The sequence below is a fragment of the Sorex araneus genome, chromosome 10 (genome assembly GCF_027595985.1).
Source record: "Sorex araneus isolate mSorAra2 chromosome 10, mSorAra2.pri, whole genome shotgun sequence".
Taxonomy (NCBI): Eukaryota; Metazoa; Chordata; class Mammalia; order Eulipotyphla; family Soricidae; genus Sorex; species Sorex araneus.
This window is the reverse complement of record NC_073311.1, coordinates 27021476-27046674: the sequence shown is the minus strand read 5'-3', so window position 1 is coordinate 27046674 and position 25199 is coordinate 27021476. Positions and strand designations below refer to the sequence as shown.

The 25199-nt window shown below is 34.6% G+C and overlaps 1 protein-coding gene across 1 annotated transcript; it reads left to right on the top strand.

Annotated features, from left to right (window-relative positions):
* The first annotated feature begins 1752 nt into the window (after positions 1-1752).
* Positions 1753-20884, top strand: TSPAN19 (tetraspanin 19). Its single transcript, XM_004602823.2, has 8 exons — positions 1753-1818; positions 2093-2165; positions 7371-7495; positions 11714-11788; positions 16272-16382; positions 18263-18406; positions 19391-19474; positions 20808-20884. The coding sequence occupies exons 1-8, from the start codon at positions 1753-1755 to the stop codon at positions 20874-20876; spliced, it is 747 nt and encodes a 248-aa protein (XP_004602880.2). The 3' UTR covers positions 20877-20884.
* Positions 20885-25199: the final 4315 nt, after the last annotated feature.

Below are 25199 nucleotides of genomic sequence, written 5' to 3'. Positions count from 1 at the left end.
CTAAAGTATCCATAACAAACAATACAAAACACATTGTCTAGTATTGCATTTTCGGCAGGTATGAGTGGTGGTGGGACTGGTCTCGAAATATCAAAGGTAACTAAAGTAGAGAAATTTTGTTTGGCAAATTGCCACACAGGCAGGGGGAGGTGTGAAAAGAAGGGAAGGGGGTTACTGTGGATTTTGGTGGTAAATAGTGTGCACTGGTGAAGGGATGGGTGTTGGATGACTATATTATCGAAATTCAAACATGAAAACTTTGTTACTGTACCTCATGGTGAATCAATTAAAAAAACAATTGGGCCTAAAGTCAAATAAGAGGAGGTATATTTCTTATTGACCTTGATGTATGTTATTTCTTTACATTCCAAGGTACCCTTTAGGTCAACAAATAGATTGGTGTTTTCCTAACTAAAAAATGGTAAAAATTACTCTAATATAAATATATATTTATTATGACAGTTATGCACTGCATATTTAAAAAACAGCTTAAATTGTAGCATTTTTGAAAGCATAGTGATTGCTTCATCTGTGGCATATAAAGAAACATAGTATGAGACTAATACCCAAGGAAAGTAGAAACATGGGCCAGGGAGACCTGTCCATGGTTGGAAGCCTGCCTCAACTGGTGAGGGGAGAAGGCAGTTAGGGTAGGGAAGTGAACACTATAACAATGATAGTTGGAAATGATCACTTTGGACAAGAACTGAGTGCTGAAAGAACAGACAAAGGAACAGACATGATGACCTTTTAGTACCTATATTGCAAATCATAATGCAATACATTATGGGGAAAGAAAGATAAAAAGAGAGAGACAGAGACAGAGAGACAGATGAGGCAGGCTAGAGGGAGGAGGCTTGGTTGTTATAAGAGAAACTACAGACATTGGTGGTCAGAAATGTACATTAGTGAAGGGATGGATGTTGAAACATTGTATGACTGAAACCCAATCATGAACAGTTTTGTAACTGTATATCTCATGGTGATTCAATAAAAAATTAAGTGTAGTGGTTGCTAGCATTTAAATAGATTGAAAACACTCATATCAAACAAAGAAAATAGTGCTGTTATTTTTAATTTCTGATATAGATTTAAGGAAATTTGGCTATTTGAAAAATAATTTTAAGTTAGTAATTATTAAGTTTTAGATTATTCAGATAGATCCATTCTTTCCTTCAGCAGGAACCTATTGAGTTTACCTTCTATATGCTAGACTGTGATGCTGTAATGGCATGTAGAACGTTTTAAACACCTCATAGTAAAAGAGTAAGCAGGCAACAAATTAAGGTTTAACTAAATCTTCCATGGATTGATTTAATGAGCTAATAATATTCTGGCAAATTGGAGGAGCAGGCAGAAATGAATAAAGCATCCCCAAGAGGAGAACAGAGCATGTTAAGATGTTTTCAAAGTGGTTTCCTTCCTGAAAACTGCAAATATTTAAATAAGGAGGATTATTATCCACATTCTATGCATGTACATACACATGGCATAGTATACAGACATTTGGGGCTTAAATTAAATAAGACACAATCACAGAGAAAAGCAGGAACAATTTTATGGTATCTTCAATATGTTCTTATTGGAAGAGTAGAAGAGAATGTTATACTGACAATAGCATGAGAAGAAATGAGTAAATAAACAATATGAGTAAGCCAAATTAATTAAAGTTGATAAATTACTTAAAGTAGAAAAGTTTACACTTAAAATTGTATCTATCTTTTCAGGATCATTGAATCCAGAACTAAAAAGATGTTAAGAAAAAATAAGACACTGATACTTAAATACTATCTTAATCTCATTAATGGAACTTTTTTGGTATGAACTTTCAAATCATTTTCTTTTGGTGGGCGGTGAGGGGAGGCACCACACCCAGCAATGCTCAGGGCTTACTCCTGGATTTGCCCTCAGGAATTACTCCTGGTGATGCTTAGGGGACCATATGGGATTTCGGGATCTAACCCAGACTGGGCATGTACAAGGCCAGGGCTTTACCCTCTGTACTATCTTTCCAGTTCCAGAATCTTCAAATCGTTTAATTACAACTTTACATTTAACTGAGTTACTAAAGGAGCTATGATTTGTTTTTTAGGTTTTTGGACTTTTGCTCATAGGATTTGGTCTGTGGCTATTATTGGATATAAATAAGTTTCTTTCTGCTTTGGGTATGTATGTCACAGTTTTTTTCTGAAAAGAACCAATACCATTTAAAAAAAATTACATGATTTCTTCAGCAGGTGGCAGTATTTCGCTAAGGTTTTATTAAAAGTATCCAAATATCTTTCAAAGTCTTTGTCAATTGGTTTCATTGAGTAATTGGTTTTAAATTGAAGACTATAAAGGAAGTGAGAATTGAAAGAAAGAGGTCTAGTGACATTTGCTAGATAAGAGCTATGAAAGACTAGAAATAAAAAATTGTTCTTTTCAGTTAAAGCATTTCATATTTATAGATTTGAAAAGATTATGGAATGAATATAGTTTCAGTGTCCAAGAAAAAATTCTTTTTAAATAACATCCAACTTGTACTTATATCTTCATATGGTTAAAATAAATTTTATTACACAAATTACTGCATTGAACTCTACAAAAAAGGAAAATTTAGGTATTTAATTTGCCCTTACCTAGCCATTTCAATCTTGCAATTATATTCTGTGATTACCGTAGAATGGAGTTTATTAGGCTGTGGATAGTTTGATGTAATATCCCTGCTTGCAGAGGGAAGGAAGCCACATGTCCAGTCCTCTTCAGTGTTCAGTATCCACATGTGGCTATTAAATCTTGACTACCTTGCAGGACTATTCAGACCCATACTTGTGTATTAGCTTAGTATGTTCTACTGGATAGCATTGTTTATAAATAAATATATGGTTAAAATCATGTGCAGTAGAGAACAACATTATCTCAGTGAATACCAAATAAGAAAAAGTAAGAAAGTGAAAACTAAATTAAATATTGATATGAAATAAAGAACACTTTAGTTAAATTTCAGCTATTCCTAAGTGTCTGACATGTTTAGACTTTTTGGTTTGTATTCTTTGCTTATAAAGAGTATCCACTGAATGAATGAGGATTTTACTCAGAAAATAGAAGTATGGAGATCTATGTCAATTGTTTTATTTCTCCTTTACTTTATTATAATAATGACTAGAGTAGCACTGACTGTGTATCAGGCACTGGGCTAAACACCTCCCTTACAATATCTAATTTAATAACATAATGATTAAGGAACAACAAAGTCTTTTGCTTTTTTTTGCTTTTTGGGTCACACGGGAAATGCACAGGTATTATTCCTTGCTCCTGGCATTGACCAGGGGACCATGTAGGATGCTGGAAATCGAACCGGATTGGCCACAGCAAACACCCTACATGCTGTGCTATTGCTCTAGCCCCCAGTTTTTTTCTTTCCTTCTCTCTGTTTTTTGTTCTTGAGAGGAAATTCTCATTAGCCCTCTTGTACTAACTTGAGAAAAAAAAAATTCCTGCAAAAGAAGTCCAGAATGTACCCCTTAACGTTTATTGTTTAGGGCTGGAGTGATAGTACAGTAGGGTGTTTGGTAGGGTGTTTGCCTTGCAAGCAGCCAACCCAGATTTGATCCCTGGCGTCCCATATGGTCCCCCAAGAACCACCAGGAGTAATCCCTGAGTGCAGAGGAAGGACTAACCCCTGTGCATCTCTGAATGTGGTTCCAAACCAAAACAAACAAGCCCTCCAGAACAAACAAAAATGAAGTCTATTGTTTTAATGATGTATTTAAGATAGTAAAACCTCTATTAAGATTTCAGGATATAGGAGGCAGCAGGGAGGGTGGGAAAGGGGGGGTATACTGGGCATATTGGTGATGGGGAATGTGCATTGGTGGAAGGATGGGTGTTTGACCATTATGTGATTGTAACCCAAACATGAAAGCTTGTAGCTATCTCCCAGTGATTCAATAAAACTTTTTTTTAAAAAAAGAAACAGAGGAATCAAATAAAAAATTCTAAAAATAAAAGATTTCAGGATATAGAGCTGAAAAATAATCAGAAACTAGAAACATAATTTACTTCCCTCTTGTACCTCTTTTTGGATATTCTCCTCTTGTCCATTTATAACACCATGCCACCTAAGGTCCCCATCTATACTTTGCCACTAAAATAATTTACAATAGACATGTACTCTGATCCTTCATATGAACTTTTTCAATTTCTGTTGAAGCAATTGATTTAAAATTCAAATTTAAACAAATAAGAGATTTTCTTTGGCTTCACATTGCCGTCACTTACCCTTATTGCTATGGAACAACCAACTAGGGTCTTTGTGGACAGTGTATAAGATTAGCACACTGACCACCAAATGCCTTTAGTATTAAAACCTCTTTGATTTAACAGCTCTTTACTGTACTGTTCATCTGAGTATAGTTTTGCAGTCTGCAGTAGTCACAGAAACAGGAACCTATATGCCTGGGACAGAAACCATTTGTCATTGTCATTGCTATGAAGCTACCACACAGCCTGGGGCACACAGGACTGCGGGCTGTACCTTCCGGAAATAACCCTCACAGCACCAAGAAACAACCATTCGTTGAATTCTCTAGGGCAGAACCAAAAAACAACTTCCTACTATGGGAAAAAGCTTGAAGTCAGTACTTCATGGATCCTGGAGTATGTATGGCATAACTGTCTCGACCCAGGCATCACCCTGGCACAGAACAGGAAGCAACAACTATTTGAATCCTTTGAAATATGGCTGAAAAGTAGCCACCAGACATCAATCAAAGCTGTAACTGAAAGTTGCCGTAGGACAGGATCAAAAGCATTTTTTTGGATAGGTGAACACCGTTGAATTTAAACCACCAGGCCAAGTAACAGCATGAGCTAAAGGCAAATCCATATCAGTTGATGAAAAAGGGAGACGTCCAACTGCGATTCTCAGTGCTTTATGGCACTCATATTGGGCTTGACCTGTTAAACAATCATTCCTTGTCACAAACATGATTGGGATTAAACTAAGCAGGTTTCACTGACCTCACAGAGTAATAGGTCTCATCCTCTGAAAAGTATATGTGGCCTTCTCAGTAGTGTACTCTGGGGACAAAGTAGAGGTAATGCTCAACAGGAGTAGGTTAAAAAAAATGTATGTGAAGATGTATGTGGAGATGAGGAAGTTCTCCATCCATAGGGCTGGTCCAAGTATACACTGTCGGAGTACAGCATGGAACCAGATAACATGGCCCTGGAAAGTTAATGTCTGCCATGTAGAGCCACATTCGACACACACACACACACACACACACACACACAAATGCACACCTTTTCCCTTAGCATTTCTGTTATTTGATTGGTTACCTCTCGTGTCAGCAAAGTTTAAAATGATCAATTATATACTCTTTGACTATCTACCCTGCCCTTCTCACTTCTGTAACAGTTTTATGAATATTTGTGCAATAATTTCCACACAGTACACAGGTAAAATTTCAGTAGCGTATAAAAAAATAAAGGCTTTGTCTACATGGAGTTTAGTAACAGTGAGGAAGACTAAAAACAATATGGAAAGTGTGCATATTTTTGACCCTTGAAAATCTTTTTACCTCACCTTGCTCAAACTAAGCACTGGCAAAGCTGAGTTTCCTACACACTCTTTGCCATTTGTAGCTCAATGCTTTTACTATTCCAAACTAGAATTTCCAGTTATCATTTAAAAGCTAATCTCAGGTATTACCTCACACAGTAATTTTGTGTAAGATTACTAAGATTATCTAACCTCATAGCCCTAGTATATTAGGTGCTCTAGTACTCAGTAGCATATAGGGAAAGTTTAGTAGCTGGTTCTAGGACAGAAATGCATGATTTAGGGTATTTTCCAATTTCTGTAGCTAAATGTTTCCACATTGGCTAGTGTCAAGGTGCCCATGTAAATAGAGTTGGTTTATAAATTTTGTGAAAATTTAGCTATCAGTTTTAATGTACTAGTACAAATTGTCTTTTAATAGTAACACAACACTGCTTGTACAAAATATAGAACATACTTTTTTCTTTTAAAAAATTTATTGCACATGGGGCCGGAGTGATAGCACAGCGGATAGGGCATTTGCCTTGCACGCGGCCGACCCGGGTTCGATCCCCAGCATCCCATATGGTCCCCCAAGCACCGCCAGGAGTAATTCCTGAGTGCAAAGCCAGGAGTAACCCCTGAGCATCGCTGGGTGTGACCCAAAAAGCAAAAAAAAAAAAAAATTATTGCACAATAGTATAGCATAAAACATTAAACAATTATCCAATTTGCTATTTCATTATAGAGTCGGTAGCACAGAGAGTTTACTCTAGGTTTTTTTTTTATTTTTTTTTATTTTATTAAATCACCTTGTGAAAGATTACAATGCTTTCGGGCTTAGGTCTCAGTTATATAATGCTGAAACAACCATCCCTTCACCAGTGCCCATATACCACCACCAAAAAAAAAAAACCCACACAGTACACCTCCCATCCCGCCCCCCCACCCCCTACCTTGTAACTGATAACTTTCATTTTACATTCTGTTTACTTTGGTTACATTCAATATTTCAACACAAACCTCACTATTGTTGTTAGGAGTACCCCACTAGATTCAGACCTACTGTGAAGACAAATAAGGCCGCTAGTGCGGCCGTGCGGTTTTGAATTTCTGTACTTTGACACAAAGTCCAGGGAGATTTCTTCCAGATATTGGATCATTGCAGGCTTGAAAACCCAATCTGTGGTCGTCTTAATATGGCGGACACCGTGCCCTTCATCCCCGGAGAGAAAGAGGCGAGAGAGAGAAATACCTTTCCCCTCCTGGGCGGGCACGGGGCCGAGGCTTAGTTCTCAGGCTGGAGACATTCTGCGAGGAGTTGCCCACGCCGAAAGAGGTTTTGCTGGGTCTGGATTCACGCTTGTGCAGCTGCGGAGAGGCCGCACATGCGTGCGGCCCCTGGGATCACATCTTGGCCGAGAGTTTACTCTAGTTAAGGAGAGAATACAATACAGAAGGGAAGCAATCCAAATATAGTAGCGTTTTAAAAAATATTTTATGAATTTACTAATTAATTTTTAATGTTTAGAGGTACATGAATGAAGGAGTTCATGAATGTTTCGAGTTACATTTTTCATGGGTGGAAAATGTCTTCTTTTAGAGAAGACATTGACAGTAAGTGTAAAGTAAAGAAATATCTGAGATTGAAAAAATTCTCAAACTTGTAATTAAAGGAAGAAAAGTTATTTCTAAGAGAAAGTAAGAAATATTTTAGAATGCTGTGTGAAATAAAAGAGAATCTCAATAATTTGGCAATGGATGTATAGGGAAAACTTAGATTATTGCATTTGTTGCTAAATAGAAAATAAATATTAGTAACATTATTTTGTGGTTTCCACAGGTGAAAATAATTACTTGATAGTGTCTAGTTTTCAAACTTTGATTGGAATTGGATCTGCTATTGTCCTTCTTTGTCTCTTTGGTTACTTAGGAATTCACAATGAAATGAGACGTCTCTTAATTCTGGTTTGTATTTCTTCAATTATCTGTATTTTTGTCTTTGATTTTCATATTTAAGTCAAATGACAAAATGAGCTTAATGATTTATATCACCTTAATATTGTAGTTTCAAATCTCTTAATGGTGAGGTAAATGAAATCCCAGTGAACTTTTTTGGGTAGAATTTTCATTTTGAGTTTCCCATGGATTCAATTTGTATTTTAGCACTTGAACACTTAGGTATTAATTTTCATTGAATCTATAGAAACTAATTTGTCTTATGGTTTAACTGATATCAACCAAAGTGAAAAACCTGGATATTACAATAAGAATAAAATATATTAAAGGCAATAAGCAATGCATCTTAGAAAGGAGACTGAAATCTGCCATGGAGTCAGCAATTTTTCTCCTGGGGTTATGCCCTGTGGAAAGCTATTTTAAAACTGAGGCTACAATTTTTTCCTTGTCATGGAGAAATATAACTACTGAGAAGGTTAGAATATGGCAGCTAGCTAGCATGTTATTTCTCCTTAGCAAGTAATAAGAAAATATAAGCTCAAATCAGGATTATAGACCTGAACATGAGTTATTGACCATATACACGGCAGGGAAGGATCACAGTTCACACAAATTCATCAAATCTGTTTAATTATCAGGGACTGTAAAATCCAATGGGGAAATCCAATTGCAGTCATTGTGTCTCTTGCCAGGAAGAATGTAGAGACAAGTAGGTATTTTATAGCACTGAAAATCTGCGTGGGCACTCTGGACATGGATTATTATAGGAGAGCCAAAATCTAGCACCTCAAAATGTCTTGGCAAAGATTAACTTCCTGGGAGGAACCCTGAAGGCAGGATTACACGGCAATTTAAGAACTCGCTCCTGGCCAAGGATTAGTTGCTACCTTTTGTTAATAATCACTGCTTTCTTAATTTTGATGTTATCTCTGAAGAGGCATTTTAGACAAAGCCGGAAACCACACCTTCAGGTGTCTTAGGGGTCATGCTGTCTTACCAGGGAAAGGGCAAGAATCCAGGTAACAACTGTGTTTCTCTAAAATCCCAGACATCCAAGATTAGTTTCAGAGGCTTTTTTTTTTTTCTAAAAGAAGACTCTCCCTTCTTATTCTCCTCAGGGGCCTCCCTTGTCTTAGCAAGTCCTATTCCTGTCTTTCTCCTGGATAGTTAACACAATATGGTTTATTGGATTTCTGATTTTGAAGATAGAAACTGAAATAATAATGGCTTGAGAGAATTCTCTTTATTATATCCTTGCCACCAATTTCTACTTAGGTAAAGCATACACAGACCATAAAACGAACAACTCAACTGGAGGGTGGGAAAGAAAGGGTTAAATAGAGAGAGCCATACATAAGCATAACACAAAAGTTTTTACCGAAGATGAGTAAACTATTAAAGGATTTCAACAGATACAGCCTGATAGACCCCATTACGAAGAATATACTTAGTACTGTAATGTAACACTTAAGTCCTAGAACTGAGACATTATTCTCTACTATTTGGCCACTCTGTGGACGGATATTGTACGTTTTTATAAGCATAAATGCTTTTTCTAGTTGACTGAAGATTTGACTAGTTATTTAATAAACTCAGGTTTCCTTTAATAACCACTTCAGTTCACACAGTCAATTTATGGACAAATATTATTGGCCAAAAATGCTAATCAGTGGCAGGTGATTTTGCATACCCAACTCTAGTTAAATAGATAATAGTTTTACGGTTTAACCTTCAGGGCAATTTTAATTCTCTTTTAAATGTTGGACAGAATTTCTAGTATTTCCCAATGTGCTGTATGTGCTCATAACATAAGTGTACTAAAATTTTCTTATAACTACACACCTAACTGCTGCTAAGAGAATTTTAGGTAGAAATCATGTCTCATGCTTATGGAAATCATCATGTGTCAAGACTTCATTTAAATAATTAATGAACTAACTTATTGAAATGAGAATTATATTAGTAGAGATTTATATTCTCCATGGACTATACTCATTTACATATCCATGAATAGGAATAATTTAAATTATTAAGGAGAATACACTTTGGTATTAATATCAGAATTCTGTAAGTTAATGATCTACAGAATATAATAGCTTTGCCAGAGGTAAAGCTTCAAGTCCCTCAGAGGATCAGAGGCCTGAGACTATCCACTGAGGAGTAGTAAAAAGTAACCCAGTAATTGTTTTCATTTTAATAATTTTGCATATTTTCCTGTTTCTACCATCATCTCACTGAAGAGTCAATAAAATATTGTATGAAGAAATATTGCATATCTAACAAGATCTTAAGATCATATTTTTGTCAAAATTTTTATTTTATTTTGTTTGGGCCCACAACTGGACATGTTCAGGGGTTACTCCTGGCACTGTCCTCAGGAATTACTCCCTATGGTGCTCAGGGAACCATATGGGATGCCAAAGAGTAAACCCAGGTCAGTTGTATGAGGGCAAGGGCCTTATCTGCTATACTATCTCTCCAGCTCCTACCTAAAAATTTTTATCTCTGAAAATAGGCTACATCATTTCTGTCAAGTAAGCACATGTATTTTTTAACTGAACTTTAATATAGTTAAGGAAGTTACAATAGTGTAAAAATTTATGGTATTGATAGACTAAACTGCTACATCCCAGCTCCACCAAAGTCCCTAGAACCCACTCTACCACCCCTGCACCTCTTGTCTGGTCCTTCCTGCACTTTATTCCCCCACTGTAGCACTGTAGCACTGTCATCCCGTTATTCATCGATTTGCTGAGTGGGCACCAGTAACATCTCCATTGTGATACTTTTTGTTACTGTTTTTGGCATATCAAATACACCACAGGGAGCTTGCCAGGCTCTGCTGTTATTCCCCCACTATTTGGTAATTGGTTTGGTTCAAAAGTAAATATGTCTTAGTTGACTTTTTTCAAATATTGAATGTTTAGAATTTTGAACTAAGAACACAAACAGTAAATTATTCTTGTATTTTAGTAAAATATCCATATTACTAACTTTTCACATTAATGTGATTTCTATCTATTGGATTTCACTATGTGCTGCTATTATGAGGAAGACAGAAGTGGACATACCTTTTTGATAAAGAAAATCATCAAATAATGTGAAAATCACTTTATTTAGCTTTGTATAGAAATGTTGTCATTATTAAAGTTTCCTAATGCAAATATAGAAAACCATGGCAATTACTTTTCTTGCTCTCTGCTTTTCTTCATTATTTTATGCATAATGAAATTATTTGTGTAGTGAATGTCATTGTTTTAGCAAAGTAGAATATTAAGGGTAGTTCTAGATTACTGAAATAACCTAACAGTTTCAGAACTAAATGAAGAAAGTATCATCAACATGAAGCAGGAACAGGTGCAGCAGGTACAGCAGTGTGACCTTACCTTGCACAAAGTTTTCCTGGGTTCTATCCCCAGTACCCCATATGGTCCCCTGAGCCCACCATGAGAGATCCTTCAGTGATCATTAAGTGCAGAGCCAGGACAGAGAAATCCCTGCACAAAGCAAGATTTGTAGCCCCAAACCCAAGGAAAAGAGAATCATCAACAACTCTATCAGACCAAGTAGCATGTAGACCTGTAACAGCAAAGATAAAATTCTGCCACAACTCATCCTAGTCATTCCATTGAGAGACAAAGAGAAAAATCTTTATTAACAGGAATCCAGTAAGTTGGAAAGTGGAACACAAGTGTCCAGAGAACCATCTTGCCTTCACTGTTGAAAATAACAATTACATAGAAAAGAACAGGAAAACCTAATTTTAGATAAGGTAGCTTAAGACTGGTGGATCCAGTGTGGTCAGTAAACTTTGTTATGACCCATCGGTTTTATAACTAAAGAAGGATTTCTAATTAAGGATTCTGACTACATTCTGTCTTCCTTGTGATGTTAAGGAAAAGGACAAATTAAAAGAGAGTAGACTATTCTTTACAATCTCAATAGCCACCCCAAGCTATGAGGTGTTTGTCAGTTTTGAGTCCAGATCTAAATTCTGTTTGGACCACTTTTAGGACCTATGAAATACTATCACTTCTATTGTATTTTTATTCAAATAATCATTTTTCATTTGGTTTTGTGTAAATAATTTCACTCATATATGTTATCAGAAACTTTACTTAAATTTGTGTGCATCTAAAGACTTTCATATATTATATATTTTCTATCATTGCAGTGTCTAAATATATTGAAAGCAAATTTGTCATTCATATTTTTTTTTCATTATAGTATGCAGTACTATTAGTGGTGGCATTTGCTGTTCAAGTTGTGTTTTCAGCCTTAATTTTCACAAAGAAAGAAGAGGTATGAATATATCATCTTTTTATTTGAAAAATAAGGAAAATTGAATACTTCATTCATTGAGACCTGCGAACTTCATTAATATCTAAAGACAAATGTCTCAGAGCATTCCACAAAGCACTAGAAATTTATACAGGAAGTGACTAGGGATCATAATGAATGGGTATGTTAGTAAAAAAATCCTCTTTAACTCTGTTTACAGAAGAATGAGACGGCTATAAATAAGAAAGTATGTTGAGAAAAAAGAGATAATGATGAGCACGAGGAATACAAAATCGAGTCAGAATGCCTTGACTGATACTATCCATGCAGTCACTGTACCATATTCTTGTTTTTAAAAATCCCTTGAGACCTGAGCTACCTGAAATTTAGTAATTTCCATTGCTAAAATTATAAACAGTATAACATGTCTCACACAGTTATAACAAGTGGCACAAATAAACTTGAACATTGTGTATATATACATATATGTATAGTAAAAAAGCTTAATATAGCCTATTATTAAAATTCTCTAAGAAATTGATTGTGATTTAGTATAGTTAAAGGATATTTCTGTATCATGGGAAAATGCTCTGTAATAAAAGACCAGGAATTTAAAGTTATACTTATTTCTGTGTAACTATAGATCAGCAGGATACTAAAGAGCTTGAAGTCTTTTCCTTCTTTTTTTTTATAATAAATTTATTTATTTTTAATTAATGAATCACCATGAGGGTACAGTTACGGATTTATACACATTTGTGCTTATGCTTCCCTCATACAAAGTTCGGGAACCCATCCCTTCACCAATGCCCATTCTCCACCACCAGTAAACCCAGCATCCCTTCCATCCTCCCCAGTCCCATCTCCCCCCACCCCACCCTGTCACTGTGGCAGGGCGTTCTCTTCTGATCTCTCCCTCAAATTAGCTGTTGTGGTTTGAAATAAAGGTGTTGAGTGGGCACTGTGCTCAGTCTCTAGTCCTCATTCAGCCCGCAACTCCCTTCTCCCAAATGGCCTTCGACTACATTATAGTTGGTGATCCCTTCTCTGAGTTGCCCTTTCCCCAGAATGTGAGGCCAGCCTCCAAGCCATGGAGTCAACCTCCTGGTACTTGTTTCTACAATTCCTGGGTGTTAGTCTCCCACTCTGTTATTCTATATACCATATATGAGTGCAATCTTTCTATGTCTGTCTCTCTCTTTCTGACTCATTTCAGTCAGCATGAAACTTTTCATGCCGATCCACTTAAATAAAAAATTCATGACCTCCTTTTTTCTAACAGCTGCATAGTATTCCATTGTATAGATGTACCAAAGTTTCCTCAACCAGTCATCCATTCTATGGCATTCGGGTTTTTTCCAGATTCTGGCTATTCCTTCTTAAGTAAATGACAGTTAATATTTTTCTACCTTATAGAATTATCATTAACTAAGAACTTACAAAGTTCTTGTTATAGAGTAGCCATTTCTTCTGCTCTAACTTAATTTTGAAAGTGTACCTGATTAATTCCTATGCTTCCTAGACTTTCTAGTCCCTCTCTCAGGGCTAAAGCGCTCCAAAGGTTAGAGCACATGCATTGAATGTGGCAGGCCTGGAATAAATGCCTGGAACCACCTAGTTGTCTGAGTCCTGAGAACAACCAACGACAAAAAGTTAAGAGTAACCTTCAAAATACCATGGGGAATGCCTCCAAACAAAACAAAACAAAAATTGCTTACATACAGACTCCTAAGTAATGGTGAAGCTCTAACAACGTAGTACATAATGCTGTTGACCTAAAATTCTTTTTATTTCATTTATTTATTTATTTGTTTGTTTGTTTTTTAATTAGTGAATCACCATGGGGGCACAGTAACAGATTTACACATTTTCATACTGTGTTTCCCTCTCCCTCATACAATGTTCGGGCACCTCTCCCTCTACCAGTGTTCATTCTCCACCACGAGTGAACCCAGTATCCCTCCCACCTCCCAGTCCCACCCTCCCCCCACCCACCCCCGCCTCTGTGGCAGGGCATTCCCTTTTGATCTCTCTCTCTCTCTTTTTGGGTGTTGTGGTCTGTAATAGGGGTATTGAGTGGCCATTGTATTCAATCTATAGTTTACTTTCAGCACACATCTCCCCTCCCAAGGGGGTCCTCCAACCAGAACTTACTTGATATTCCCTTCTCTATCTGAACTGCCTTTTCCCCCAGCATGTGAGGCCAGCTTCCAAGCCATGGAGCTAACCTCATGGTACTTATTTCTACTATTCTCCTACTCTGTAATTTTATATTCCACAGATGAGCGCAATCTTTCTATGTCTGTCTCTTTCTTTCTGACTCATTTCACTTAGCATATTTCCATGTTGATCCACTTATAGGCAAAATTCATGACTTCATCTTTTCTAACAGCTGCATAGTATTCCATTCTATAGATAATTTTTTTTTATTTCATTTACTGGTCATATATTCTGGATATCTAATTCTCAAAGTCTCTTCTTTCAGCCAGCACTTTTTTTTTTTTCATTTTTCTCTTCTGAAAGCCTGTTTCCCACCTGAGACAGATATTGTGCCACCACAGATTGCACTTTTATAAGGTTCTACAGGTTGAACCTCTATCAGGTTCAATAATATAATGCTTATAAAATATTGGCAGAATCTCTATATACTAGTTACTAAGAAATTATAATATTTTAAAAATAAGTACACTATGTGACTAAAAATATAAAATAAACTGAACAACTTTGATTATATCAATTTTGTCTCCTGCATTCAAAACTGGGTCAAGTTCTTCTGAGCCTCTAAATCTTACATCATTTACATTTTCTAATTCAGTGTTAGAGATGTACTAGAATTCAACCAGTGTTTGTCAAACCAAGTATGCCTAAAGTCAATTTATTTATATAATATTCTCCTAAAATACATATAGAAAACTCATTTAACTCATATTCTAAATTGTCATTCGAATATTCTCTAGACCTCAATGGATTAGAGGGTAAATGAGACATGTATTACCAAAAAAATATAAAATGGAAAATGCTATTTTCTATTTTATATAAAAATAAACTAATAAGTGTGTTATAATTAAATATCTAAATAGATAAATAAATCTCTAAAGAGCAGTTTATATTGTTCTAGTGTTCTTTTTATGAGGCCAAACCTAGAGGTCTTCATGAGGCATTTCTGGTCCAATGTTTGTAGTTGATTCTGCCCATGCTCAGGGAACATTGTGGGACCAGAGATAACATCTGGACCTTCACGTGCAAAGCATGTGATCCAGCTATTTCGACTTTCTCCCTGACCCTGCTCTAATATTCTTAAAGGTTTAAAAACTCAGGTGCTATGGAATTTAACTTATAACAGGTAACTGAATAGTATTTCTATTATAACTTAGTTTCTATGATTTGGGCTAAAATTCAAATGAAATCTTTTTAGAAGCCCCAACTGCTCTTCCTCTCATGTTCAGAGTAAATATCATATTTTGAATGTTAACATCCTTATTTAAAAATGGAATTGATATTTCTTCCCACCTCTTGGTATTTTTTTTTTGAAAACCAGTTAGAAGTTTGTCATGGAGAAAACATAAGCATTTCAGTGCTTAAATTACTAATGTAATGTTTATAACTGCCCAGTGATAGAGCATATGCGTCAAATATGTTAGGCCCTGGGTTCTATCCTTGTCACCACAAAATAAAAACAAACAGAAAGAAAAGGTACTTGTTTAGACTATGACTTGCTAGATACAAACTTGGAAAGGAGAGGATTGGATTCTCATCAAGAAAAGCTCTTTGTGTTTATATGAAAAAGAACTATTTTTCTTCCTATACTTCTCTGTAACTTACAACATTATAAAATAAGTTGAAAACTAAGACTGTAGAGTCAAAGGGCCTCGTGTTATACTAAAGAAACTCCCCTTTCCATTAAAAATACTCAGTGGTCTTTTATAGCCCATTTCAAAGCCTCCCACATTTTTCCTCAGGGGTAAAAGGAAGAAATGTTGAATATGGGGAGAATCAGGAGAATAGATTTATTCATAATCCTAAATTCTGTCCAATGTATTTTTCCTGTAGATTCACAGTGACAGAACAAGAGTCTAAACACTTAAATTGCTAAAAAACAGTCATTAGAAAAAAAAATCTTAAAATAAGCAGAAAAAACTTAAAGACTTTGAATTTTCTCTTTTTATTTTTTTTCAAAAATCTTTTAAGAGTGAGGATGTTTTACTGTTCTAGCAGCATAGTGTGAGTCATTCAGAAAAGTTCTATTAAATCTTAAAAATGTAATATACCATTTTTCTTTTTTTTTTTTTTTTTTTTTTTTTTTTTTTTTTTTTTTTTTTTGCTTTTTGGGTCACACCTGGCGATGCACAGGGGTTACTCCTGGCTCTGCACTCAGGAATTACCCCTGGCCGTGCTCAGGGGACCATATGGGATGCTGGGATTTGAACCCGGGTCGGCCGCGTGCAAGGCAAACGCCCTACCCGCTGTACTATCTCTCCAGCCCCAATATACCATTTTTCAATAGGTTTATCAAGTGTGGCATAATAAATTTGATGAACTCATTTCTAATTATGGATCTAAAGATAGGCCTGAAGACCGAACCAAGTGGACTATTCTGAATGCTTTACAGAAAACAGTAAGAAAGAATTATTATAAAACTAAAATTTGATATTTTAGCTGCAAATTAGATATTGTAACATTATATATTGTTGCTAATTTGGAGTGAAGATACAAAAGTGGGGGTTCAGAGATATAGGGCAGAGCAGAGGATAGAAGCTAAGATATTACAGGTTCCTGTATGTCTATATCTCACATAAAGTTATTAATTTCAGAGCATGTATTAAGAGAAATAAGTTTTATTACAACTGAAATATAATTGAAAGTGGATTTACCATATTAATTTTTCCCTGATACATATGATCTTTACTGAGATTGTATTATCAGAGTGCATTATGCCTAATTGAAGATGATCAAAACTTCTATGATCCAAAGCTGATAAATAGCAAATCAGTTCTAGGGATGACATCGCTATTATAAATTAAAGTCCTGCCTCTGGTACCTGAATACAGTCATACATATAGTGGCAATCGTGCATATAGGTTTAACGTTTACATTCATATTTAATAGTCAAACATGAGAGCACTATTTTGGTGATTAAACACTCTCAAAATTTACTGCTACAAGAAACTGGCTGACTCTTCAGAGTGAGCCCTTAAATACTGTGTGTAAAACTAGTATAAAAAAACTCTACATGTTTATGAAATCATACAAGAGCTTTAAGAAGGTAGTTTTGGATCACCAATAACACACCCAGGCTCATGCTTGCTTCTCACTGACACCTAAGTACTGTACTTTGTCCTTGGCCCAGCTGGCTGACCACTTGCTGGGGCTTTCTCTCTCTCTGTTTCAGTGTTCTCAAAGGCCCTCGGTCATCTCTGATGATCTGTCACTCTTTGCTGGTGCAGCTGCTCTTGGTCCTTTAGTTTTTTTTTTTTTTTTTCTCCAGCCACATTTTGTTTTCCTTGCTGCCTGCTTATGTACTATTGTCATCTGCCCAGGCTGAGTGCAGTGTCAGAGGGACTCCTGCCCTCTGTTCAAGTCACCAGAGTTTAAGGGGAAAAGTTTCCAGAACTGTATTGCCATGTGAGTGCTGCTGTCCCATTCCTTAGCCATTTCCATTATTCATCTGACTGGCTAACCCTGATGCTGGTGTGATTTAAAATGACCAATTGTCTTGACTAGATTCTCTAGCAACCCCTGTCCCTTTCCACCTCCACCATCACAGTGTGGAAACTGTTGAACATGTTAAAAATGTAGGTGGAACGGATGTTTTAACTAACTAACAAACAGAAATAATGAGGTACTTCAACCTTTTCTTATTTTATACACTGACATAAATATAAGCATATCTTTTACATTCTCTCAACCTCCTTTAATAAAATACCAGAATCATCACTGAAAACAAGATATTTATTAGAAGCTTAATCATTCTTCTGCCTATTTTCTTGTCTTCTTAAATCTTTTGTGCAAAGTTTTATGTATAATACATAATACAGAGTTAAAATTTTACAATAATCCTAAGAAAGTGCTAATGATCCTCAATCACCTTATGCATTTGAACCATACAAAACCATATGGTAGAAGATAGTTTAAGATCATTTGGAAGAAAAATATCACTAAGGTGTTATTCTGTGTTCCAATACTAAATACTCCTAGTTTTGGCATGCCAGGTATAACTTCTACCCTGAACTCCTATAAGATACAATGAAATTATAACAATGGCATATGGATATTTATTGTCTATATGAGTAGAGATATTTAGCTTTAATAAATCAACAAGCATAATAAAATAACGAATTAATCATGCATAATGTACTTGTTTCTTTAATTCACTACATTTTAGTGAGGAATAAATTAAACTGTCTTCATAAAAGAAAAGAAACCACTTTCAAATGCATGTGAATCATATAATTAGATGTATCTCTTATAGGAAATTATATGAACCATTTTTTCTAGTTAGAGTGCTGTGGCCAACACAATTACACGGATTGGACAAAGAATAAAAATAAAGAGAATTTTGAACAGGTGCCATGTTCTTGCACAAACTCTACATTAAGAAAATGGTTTTGTGATGTACCACTGAACGCAACTTATAGAGAGGTAAGACTTCGTCAAACAAAGACTTCGTGTATGATGACGTTTTGGTTTATTTTTAAATTTACAATTCTGAGCAAGTTTTTGATGGTGATCATGTTCTTCAGTTACTTGCTTAAAATTATATGATTTGTAATTATTAAAAGTTAATTAATCTGTGGTCTACAAGCATTTCTAAAAATTGAGATATCATCAAAGTTTCAAACACTTCTTATCAACTCCCTTTAGAGATTAGGCACTTTTGGCAAAGTAAGCTGGCACTTTTGGTATGTAAACTTGTCAAGGGATTTGCAGTATCAGAAGTAAGAGAGGATAATTTGAAAAAGCTGAAAAAACGGTGATTTCAGCAATGTCAAAAGAAGTGTTTAGGTAAAGTTGTAAGGTGAACGCCAATAGATAATACAGGTATTCTGACAGAGTTTTGCATACAGCCAGTACTGGTTTTATACTTTACACCACCTAGTCTCCACCCAAACAGCATCCTTGTGCCCTTGAATTAAACTTGACTCTATGGGAACACCACTCTCCAGAAAAAGGGTAGCAGAATAATAGCAGAAACACTTACTGCAGGCATAGTATATTTATAAACCAGAAATGTATCTATTATAAGAATTTCTGATGCTTTGTGTTATTCTGTTTTAAGATACATATTTAAAATTCATAATTCATTTATATACCAATAGACTATTAAGGTTTTTTAAGAACTTCTTATTTTTAGGAAATAATTGTTTTTTGGTGGTTGCACATCCTATATTGAATAATAATAAGCTGCAGAATATTTTCCTCAAAAAGCTAATGACTTTCTAATTTTATTCACATAACAATGTTTTAGCAACTTTAGAGTAGCAGCTAAGTTATTACTTACTGTCAGTCTCAAGATAGACCTTGCTTTTAAAATTTTGGTAATTTACTAATATATATGTCCGCTTTGTAATAGAATTATGTGTAAGAACATCTTCACCTTCATTCTAACTAGTTTCTTTTCTTTAGGGATGTGAAGATAAAATCTATGTGTGGTTTCATACAAATGCATTAACATTAATTGGAATTAACTTTGGAATTCTGACTTCAGAAGTAAGCATTTGTTCAATTATTTAAAGATAAAGTATAAAATTGAATGTAATCAAAGTAAAGAGAGAGTAAAGTGAAAATTATCTGCCACGCAGGCATGGTGGGGGGTAGGATGGGAGGTATACTGGGGTTCTTGGTGGTGGAACATGTGCACTGGTGAAGGGATGGGTGTTTGATCATTGTATGACTGAGACTTAAACATGAAAGCTTTATAACTGTTCCCATGGTGATTCAATTAAAAAATAATAATAAATAAAGTATATTAGAAATAAATTATATACAATAATTCACTGAACTGTGAGATGCACATCTAATGAGAGAAGATATTACAATATATTCTGGAACCTTAGTAAATTCACACACAAAAGTAATTCCTTTAATTAGAAAGTGATATCCCTAAATTAGTTAATGGAATTCTACAAGTTAGCAGTCTTCTGAAATTTTAACGTAAAATCTATTATTATTTACTTGTATACACATTTATTCACCAAGAAGTTTGCAAGAGAGATAACATGTACTATATATGAGGTATTGTATTGGATGTTAGAAATTCAAAGGAAATTGGGAGAGATATTTTATGATCTGTTAAGTGATAACTCAAAGATGTATAATCAGAAGCAGGATTTCACCCTCTACTTTCAGTAAAGAGAGGTCAAAACAAGTGCATAAATTCAAAGAAATGTTGAAAATTTTATTCTAATGTTCTAGACTAAAATATTATCTATAACATTGTAATGAACATTAAATTTCTAGAACATTTTTATTGAACTGAAAAGGCAATAACTCAAGTTTGAATAAATCCTCTTCAGTTGGTGTCTGTTTTAATCTCATAATGGTGGTAAGCCTAGATATCCTTATAAACACTAATATTGTTCTTTGTAAATTTTTATTTGCAAATATATTTATTATGTAAATAGCTATTGTATTCATGCTGGGGTGTTTAAGACTAAAAAGGCAAAATAATACCTGAATTTGCTTTGTTTCTACAACTCACATCCACCTTCAGTGATTCCATTCCAAAAAAGAGACAGTTTTTTAGGACTGATAACATAGAAATGACTATCAATTAATTCAGGCATCTAGCAAATGATTGGTCATGAAGTGAAAATAAAATTGTTTATTTCTTAGTTCCCTCAAGAAATAATCTGACTGGTTGCTGTTTCTCTAGAAAACCAACAACTCTTAAAACTTTCAATAAAAAAACTTACTTGCCTTACTTTGAAATTTTCTCATGTTTTTGATAGGAATTTCCTTTACTGGTATGATTTTTGTGTTTACCTAGTAATTGCGAACTTTACAAAATATTATTATTGATATAATTTTTTGTTTCTTCTAGGTTTTACAAGTTTTATTGATTGTTTCTTTCTTCAGACACATCAAGAATAGAATAAGTACAGAAATGTAAACTTCAAATATTATCTGTCCAGAAGAATCCAGTTAATTTTTCTCAAATATATGTGGCATTATTTTATTCCAACAAAAATAATGTGAATTATATTAAGTTTAAAGGTTATATAAATAATTACATGTAACATAGAATTTTGAAAATAATAATTACTTCATAAAATATATCAATTCGCTTTTTTAAAATATCTAATTCTACAGTTTCTGAGTTTACCTTAAATCATTTTTCTAAATTCATCACATATAGTGAATTCAGTGTTCAAAATATGATAAAACCTCACCATCTGTTTTGAGTTTCTTGTGTGGAAAAACTACTTACAAGATGTTACCAAATCTAATTATGCAATTGTAACATGTCTTATACTTGCAATTCTTAAAAAAAAGCACTGATATGTGATATTTAAATGAAAGATTGAAAATTCTAGAGCCTGAGCTATAATAAAGCAGATAGGGTATTTGCCTTGCACATGGTCAATCGGATTTGATCACTGGCACTATATTCCATATGGCCCCCAAACCCCTACCAGGAATGATCCTTGAGAGCAGAGACAGGAATAAGCCCTGAGCACTGCCCCGTATGCCCCCAAAACGGAAACATAAAGAAATAAAGATTGAAAATCTGGGGGCTGGAGCAATAGCACAGCAGGTAGGGCGTTTGCCTTGCACTCGGCTGACCTGGGTTCAATCCCCAGCATCACATATAGTCCCCTGAGCACTGTCAGGAGTAATTCCTGAGTGCAGAGCCAAGAGTATCCCCTGTGCATTGCCAGGTGTAAAATAAAATAAAATAAGTTAAAAGTTAAAATTGAAAATTCTTTCAAACACTAAACTCTATAAAAGAGTCAAATATTTGTCTTTTCTGATAATGGCTGAAAATAAATAGTAAAATTAAATTTTTATAAATTTGCTTATCCTCACTTGGAAATTAAAAATATTAAATTTAAATGTTTTACTATATCCAAAAAATCTGTTTTAAATGATCTCTGATTTCCCATATTTTTTACTTGCACCTTACTTTCTTCTCTTTTTCTTAAATTTTTGTCAGTGAATGTATTCACAATTCCCTGAAGTATGTACAAATATATAGCATATTCTATTTTCCTAATAATAATATTGTGGGGATAATATTATTGTCCTTTCAAAAAATAAAGTCCTTTCAAAAATGAGAATGTTCTACAAATGTGAGATATTGGCATATCATTGATGTCCTTTATAGCAAAAGCCTGCCTTAACCTTGGGAAAATGTAAAAAGGAATTGAAGATCCTGAATTGTTCTCAGTTCTATAAAAGGCTCACTTTCTTTTACTATTTCAATCATATCTCTTTACATCCATCTATTCAACACATTGCACATTTCAAAGTCCTAAGCACCTCTTTTCTAAGTCAAAACAAAGGAAAATAGAATAGCCATTTTTCTTTAAGGTGACCTATAAATATACATGCCTTCAGAATTTAAAGCTCATCTTCAAATTCATATTTTCTCTAAAATTAACTGTAAGAGCATACTTACAGCACACATTTCTCTTTCACAGGAAAGCTGAAAGTTATTAGTAATCAAATTAATATACTACATATATCATTTGATTATATTTGTCTTTGCATTAATAAATACTTTTTAGATATAGATTGTCCACTTTCAGTTAATACAGTTAATTTACAAAATAAATTCATTGTTGACTGAACCTATATCCTTCATGACTCTTGGGACTAGTACCTTGGGTTATAATTTATACCCTGAACAAAAATTAAGACTGTATGGCTAGATAAAATAGAATAAGTCAAGAATATAATTTTTATTCAATTTTTGGAAATAGAAAGTTGGGAAAGTTCTGAAAATCAATCAGTATCAGAATTGAAGCCCTGAACTAGTACTTAGAGAATGTAGTCACTCTTTTCCCTTCCCATTGCTAAATTATTTAGCAAAAATATTTAACATGATTCAGATTTTCCATTTTTAAGGCTATTGTCTGATGATGCAATAAACTAAAATAATTTTAACTTCTTTTTTAATAAGGATACTTGCATGCATACATTCTGTAGGACTTTTTTGTCAATGAAACACTCACTAGGGACATTGCTTTTAAAGTTGTTCTATTGGATTGTGATGGGGGCATGAAGACTGCACTTAGAAGAATTTCAGAACTAGTTTATTAGTACTCTGTAGTTTTCATCTATTGGTTGTTTTGTTTGGGAGCCATTCTCTGTGATTTCCATGGTACTCCTGTCTCTGTGCTCCAGGATGGCTTCTGATGGTGCTTGAGGATTCTATATGGTGTCTTAGATTGAATGCAGTCATTTGTATGCAAGGCACACACACTATCTTATAGAATATACTTATGGCCTGGGTGTAGCAGTAGTAAAATTATTAATATTTTGGAGCAAGGGTTGCCCCATTTATGTTTTTCTATGAGATCTCTAAATTTAAAAGCAATCCCACAACTTAAACTCAGTCACACAGCTTAATTTACAAACAAGACAAAAAGTGATTCTTTTTATGACAATCCAGAAAAAGAATGTCTGTTTGCACTTAAGGATCAGAAAGCCCTTCTAACAAGGAGAATCATTCATTCAACAATAACTTATTGAGCAAGTACTGTGTGTTGGACATTGTTCTAAATGCTAGAGGAAGTGCAGTGAATAAATAAAAGCAATGCATACATTGCTCTTATAGAGGTTATTCCATTATATTGCTCTTATGCAGGTTCTTTCATTCCAAGGATGCTGAAACAGCAAAACTATTATTTCAGATGTTGGGAAATGCTGTAAAGAGAAAAGAAAAGTCAGGAAGTAGAATGCAGAGTGTTGGATAATTGGGGGGATTGTATTTCTAAATAAAGTGTATAAAGAAGACCCCATTGAGAAAAGTCTTGAGTAAATTAATTACCAAAGGAGAGAAGCTATGAGGTGAAAGACCGTGCCAGCAAGAGGAAGGAAGAAACTGAGTGAGACAAAATGAACTGGATAAATTCAAAGGTCAAGAAAACTTGTGTGGCTCCAGTTGAATGAGTTGATACTAGAGTTACCTCAAGGAATGTACAACGCATGGCAGGGTGTGTGTGTGAGAGGGGCGGGGTGGCAGGGGAATGTCATTCAGGAACTTCTCGGTCATTCTGTGGACTTCAGTTTTTGCTTACTGGAATGGAAAATGGCAGGTTTTGTGTAAGTAACATGGTGAGACTATTTAATAAAAGCAATTTTGCTGCCGTGTTGAAAATAGAGTTAAGTGGCACAGGCTTGGAAAGAGGGAGAACAAAATATGTCTTATTTAATAATTGAAAGAATTCGTTATAATGAGTTTGGCAGAGTCAAGGTGGAGTTGCTGGCAAGAGAACAAGTTTAGGGTAAGTTTTGCGGTAGTTAAGAGTTTTTTACCCGTATAAATGAGAGGAAAAGAGGAGGCAAAGACAACATGAGTACAAGAATGGATTGCTATTGAAGGCCATGAAAATGTCTGTGGGAGAGGTGAGGTAATATTAAATCAACAGTTCATGATTTAACGATCCTACAGAAGGGATCAGTTTTGTTGGCATATCCCACTAGAAAATCAAACTCAGGGTTAAGGATGTTTTGTATCTTCTTTGCAATTCCAAAAACCTAACCCAGTAGTTTACCAGTGTAGGTAGACAACAAATATTAATGAAGTTAAGTAAGTCAGGTTACTCATTATTCCATCAGATAAAACCCATTGCCCTTTTAGTTTGCCTGACACTTACTCCACTCAATGGTTCTGAATTCATTAGACTATCATAAATATAATCTGTCCAAACGTGTTTGTAAAGCAGTAGCTGCCAGCTCAATTAGTCATTGCCACCCACTTCTTCTTTCTCCAGGATTCTAAATGAGAGATGTTGGCAGAATTAATTTTTTTTAAATAATTCTATTGAAACAATTTTTAAAAGAATACTAAAATAAAAATATAGTCCAGTGACCCTATTCCATGTTTATAGCTTTTGTTTAATATTTGTACTCATTTGATTTGTTTCTGTTACTAGGCGACATGGGGATTCCTAGCAAAAGGAAACCAAAACTGTGCAATAGATAACGTGCAATAGGAAAAAAAACTATTATTATCCACTGACTTTTATTGTTTTGTCCCTTTTATGCACTTTCTTCTCTATCCCTTTTGTTTTTGAACTCATGCATCAAGCTGAAGAGGATGATAATTTTAAAAATATGTATTTATTAAACAATAAAAAATTTAAACTTCCACAAATAACAAAATCAGAAACAGAAGAAACTTTTAATAAATTAAGTTATAAACATTAAATATTTTCTAGTATCCTGAATATTAGAAACAAAGAAAACAAAACAAAGGGAAATATTT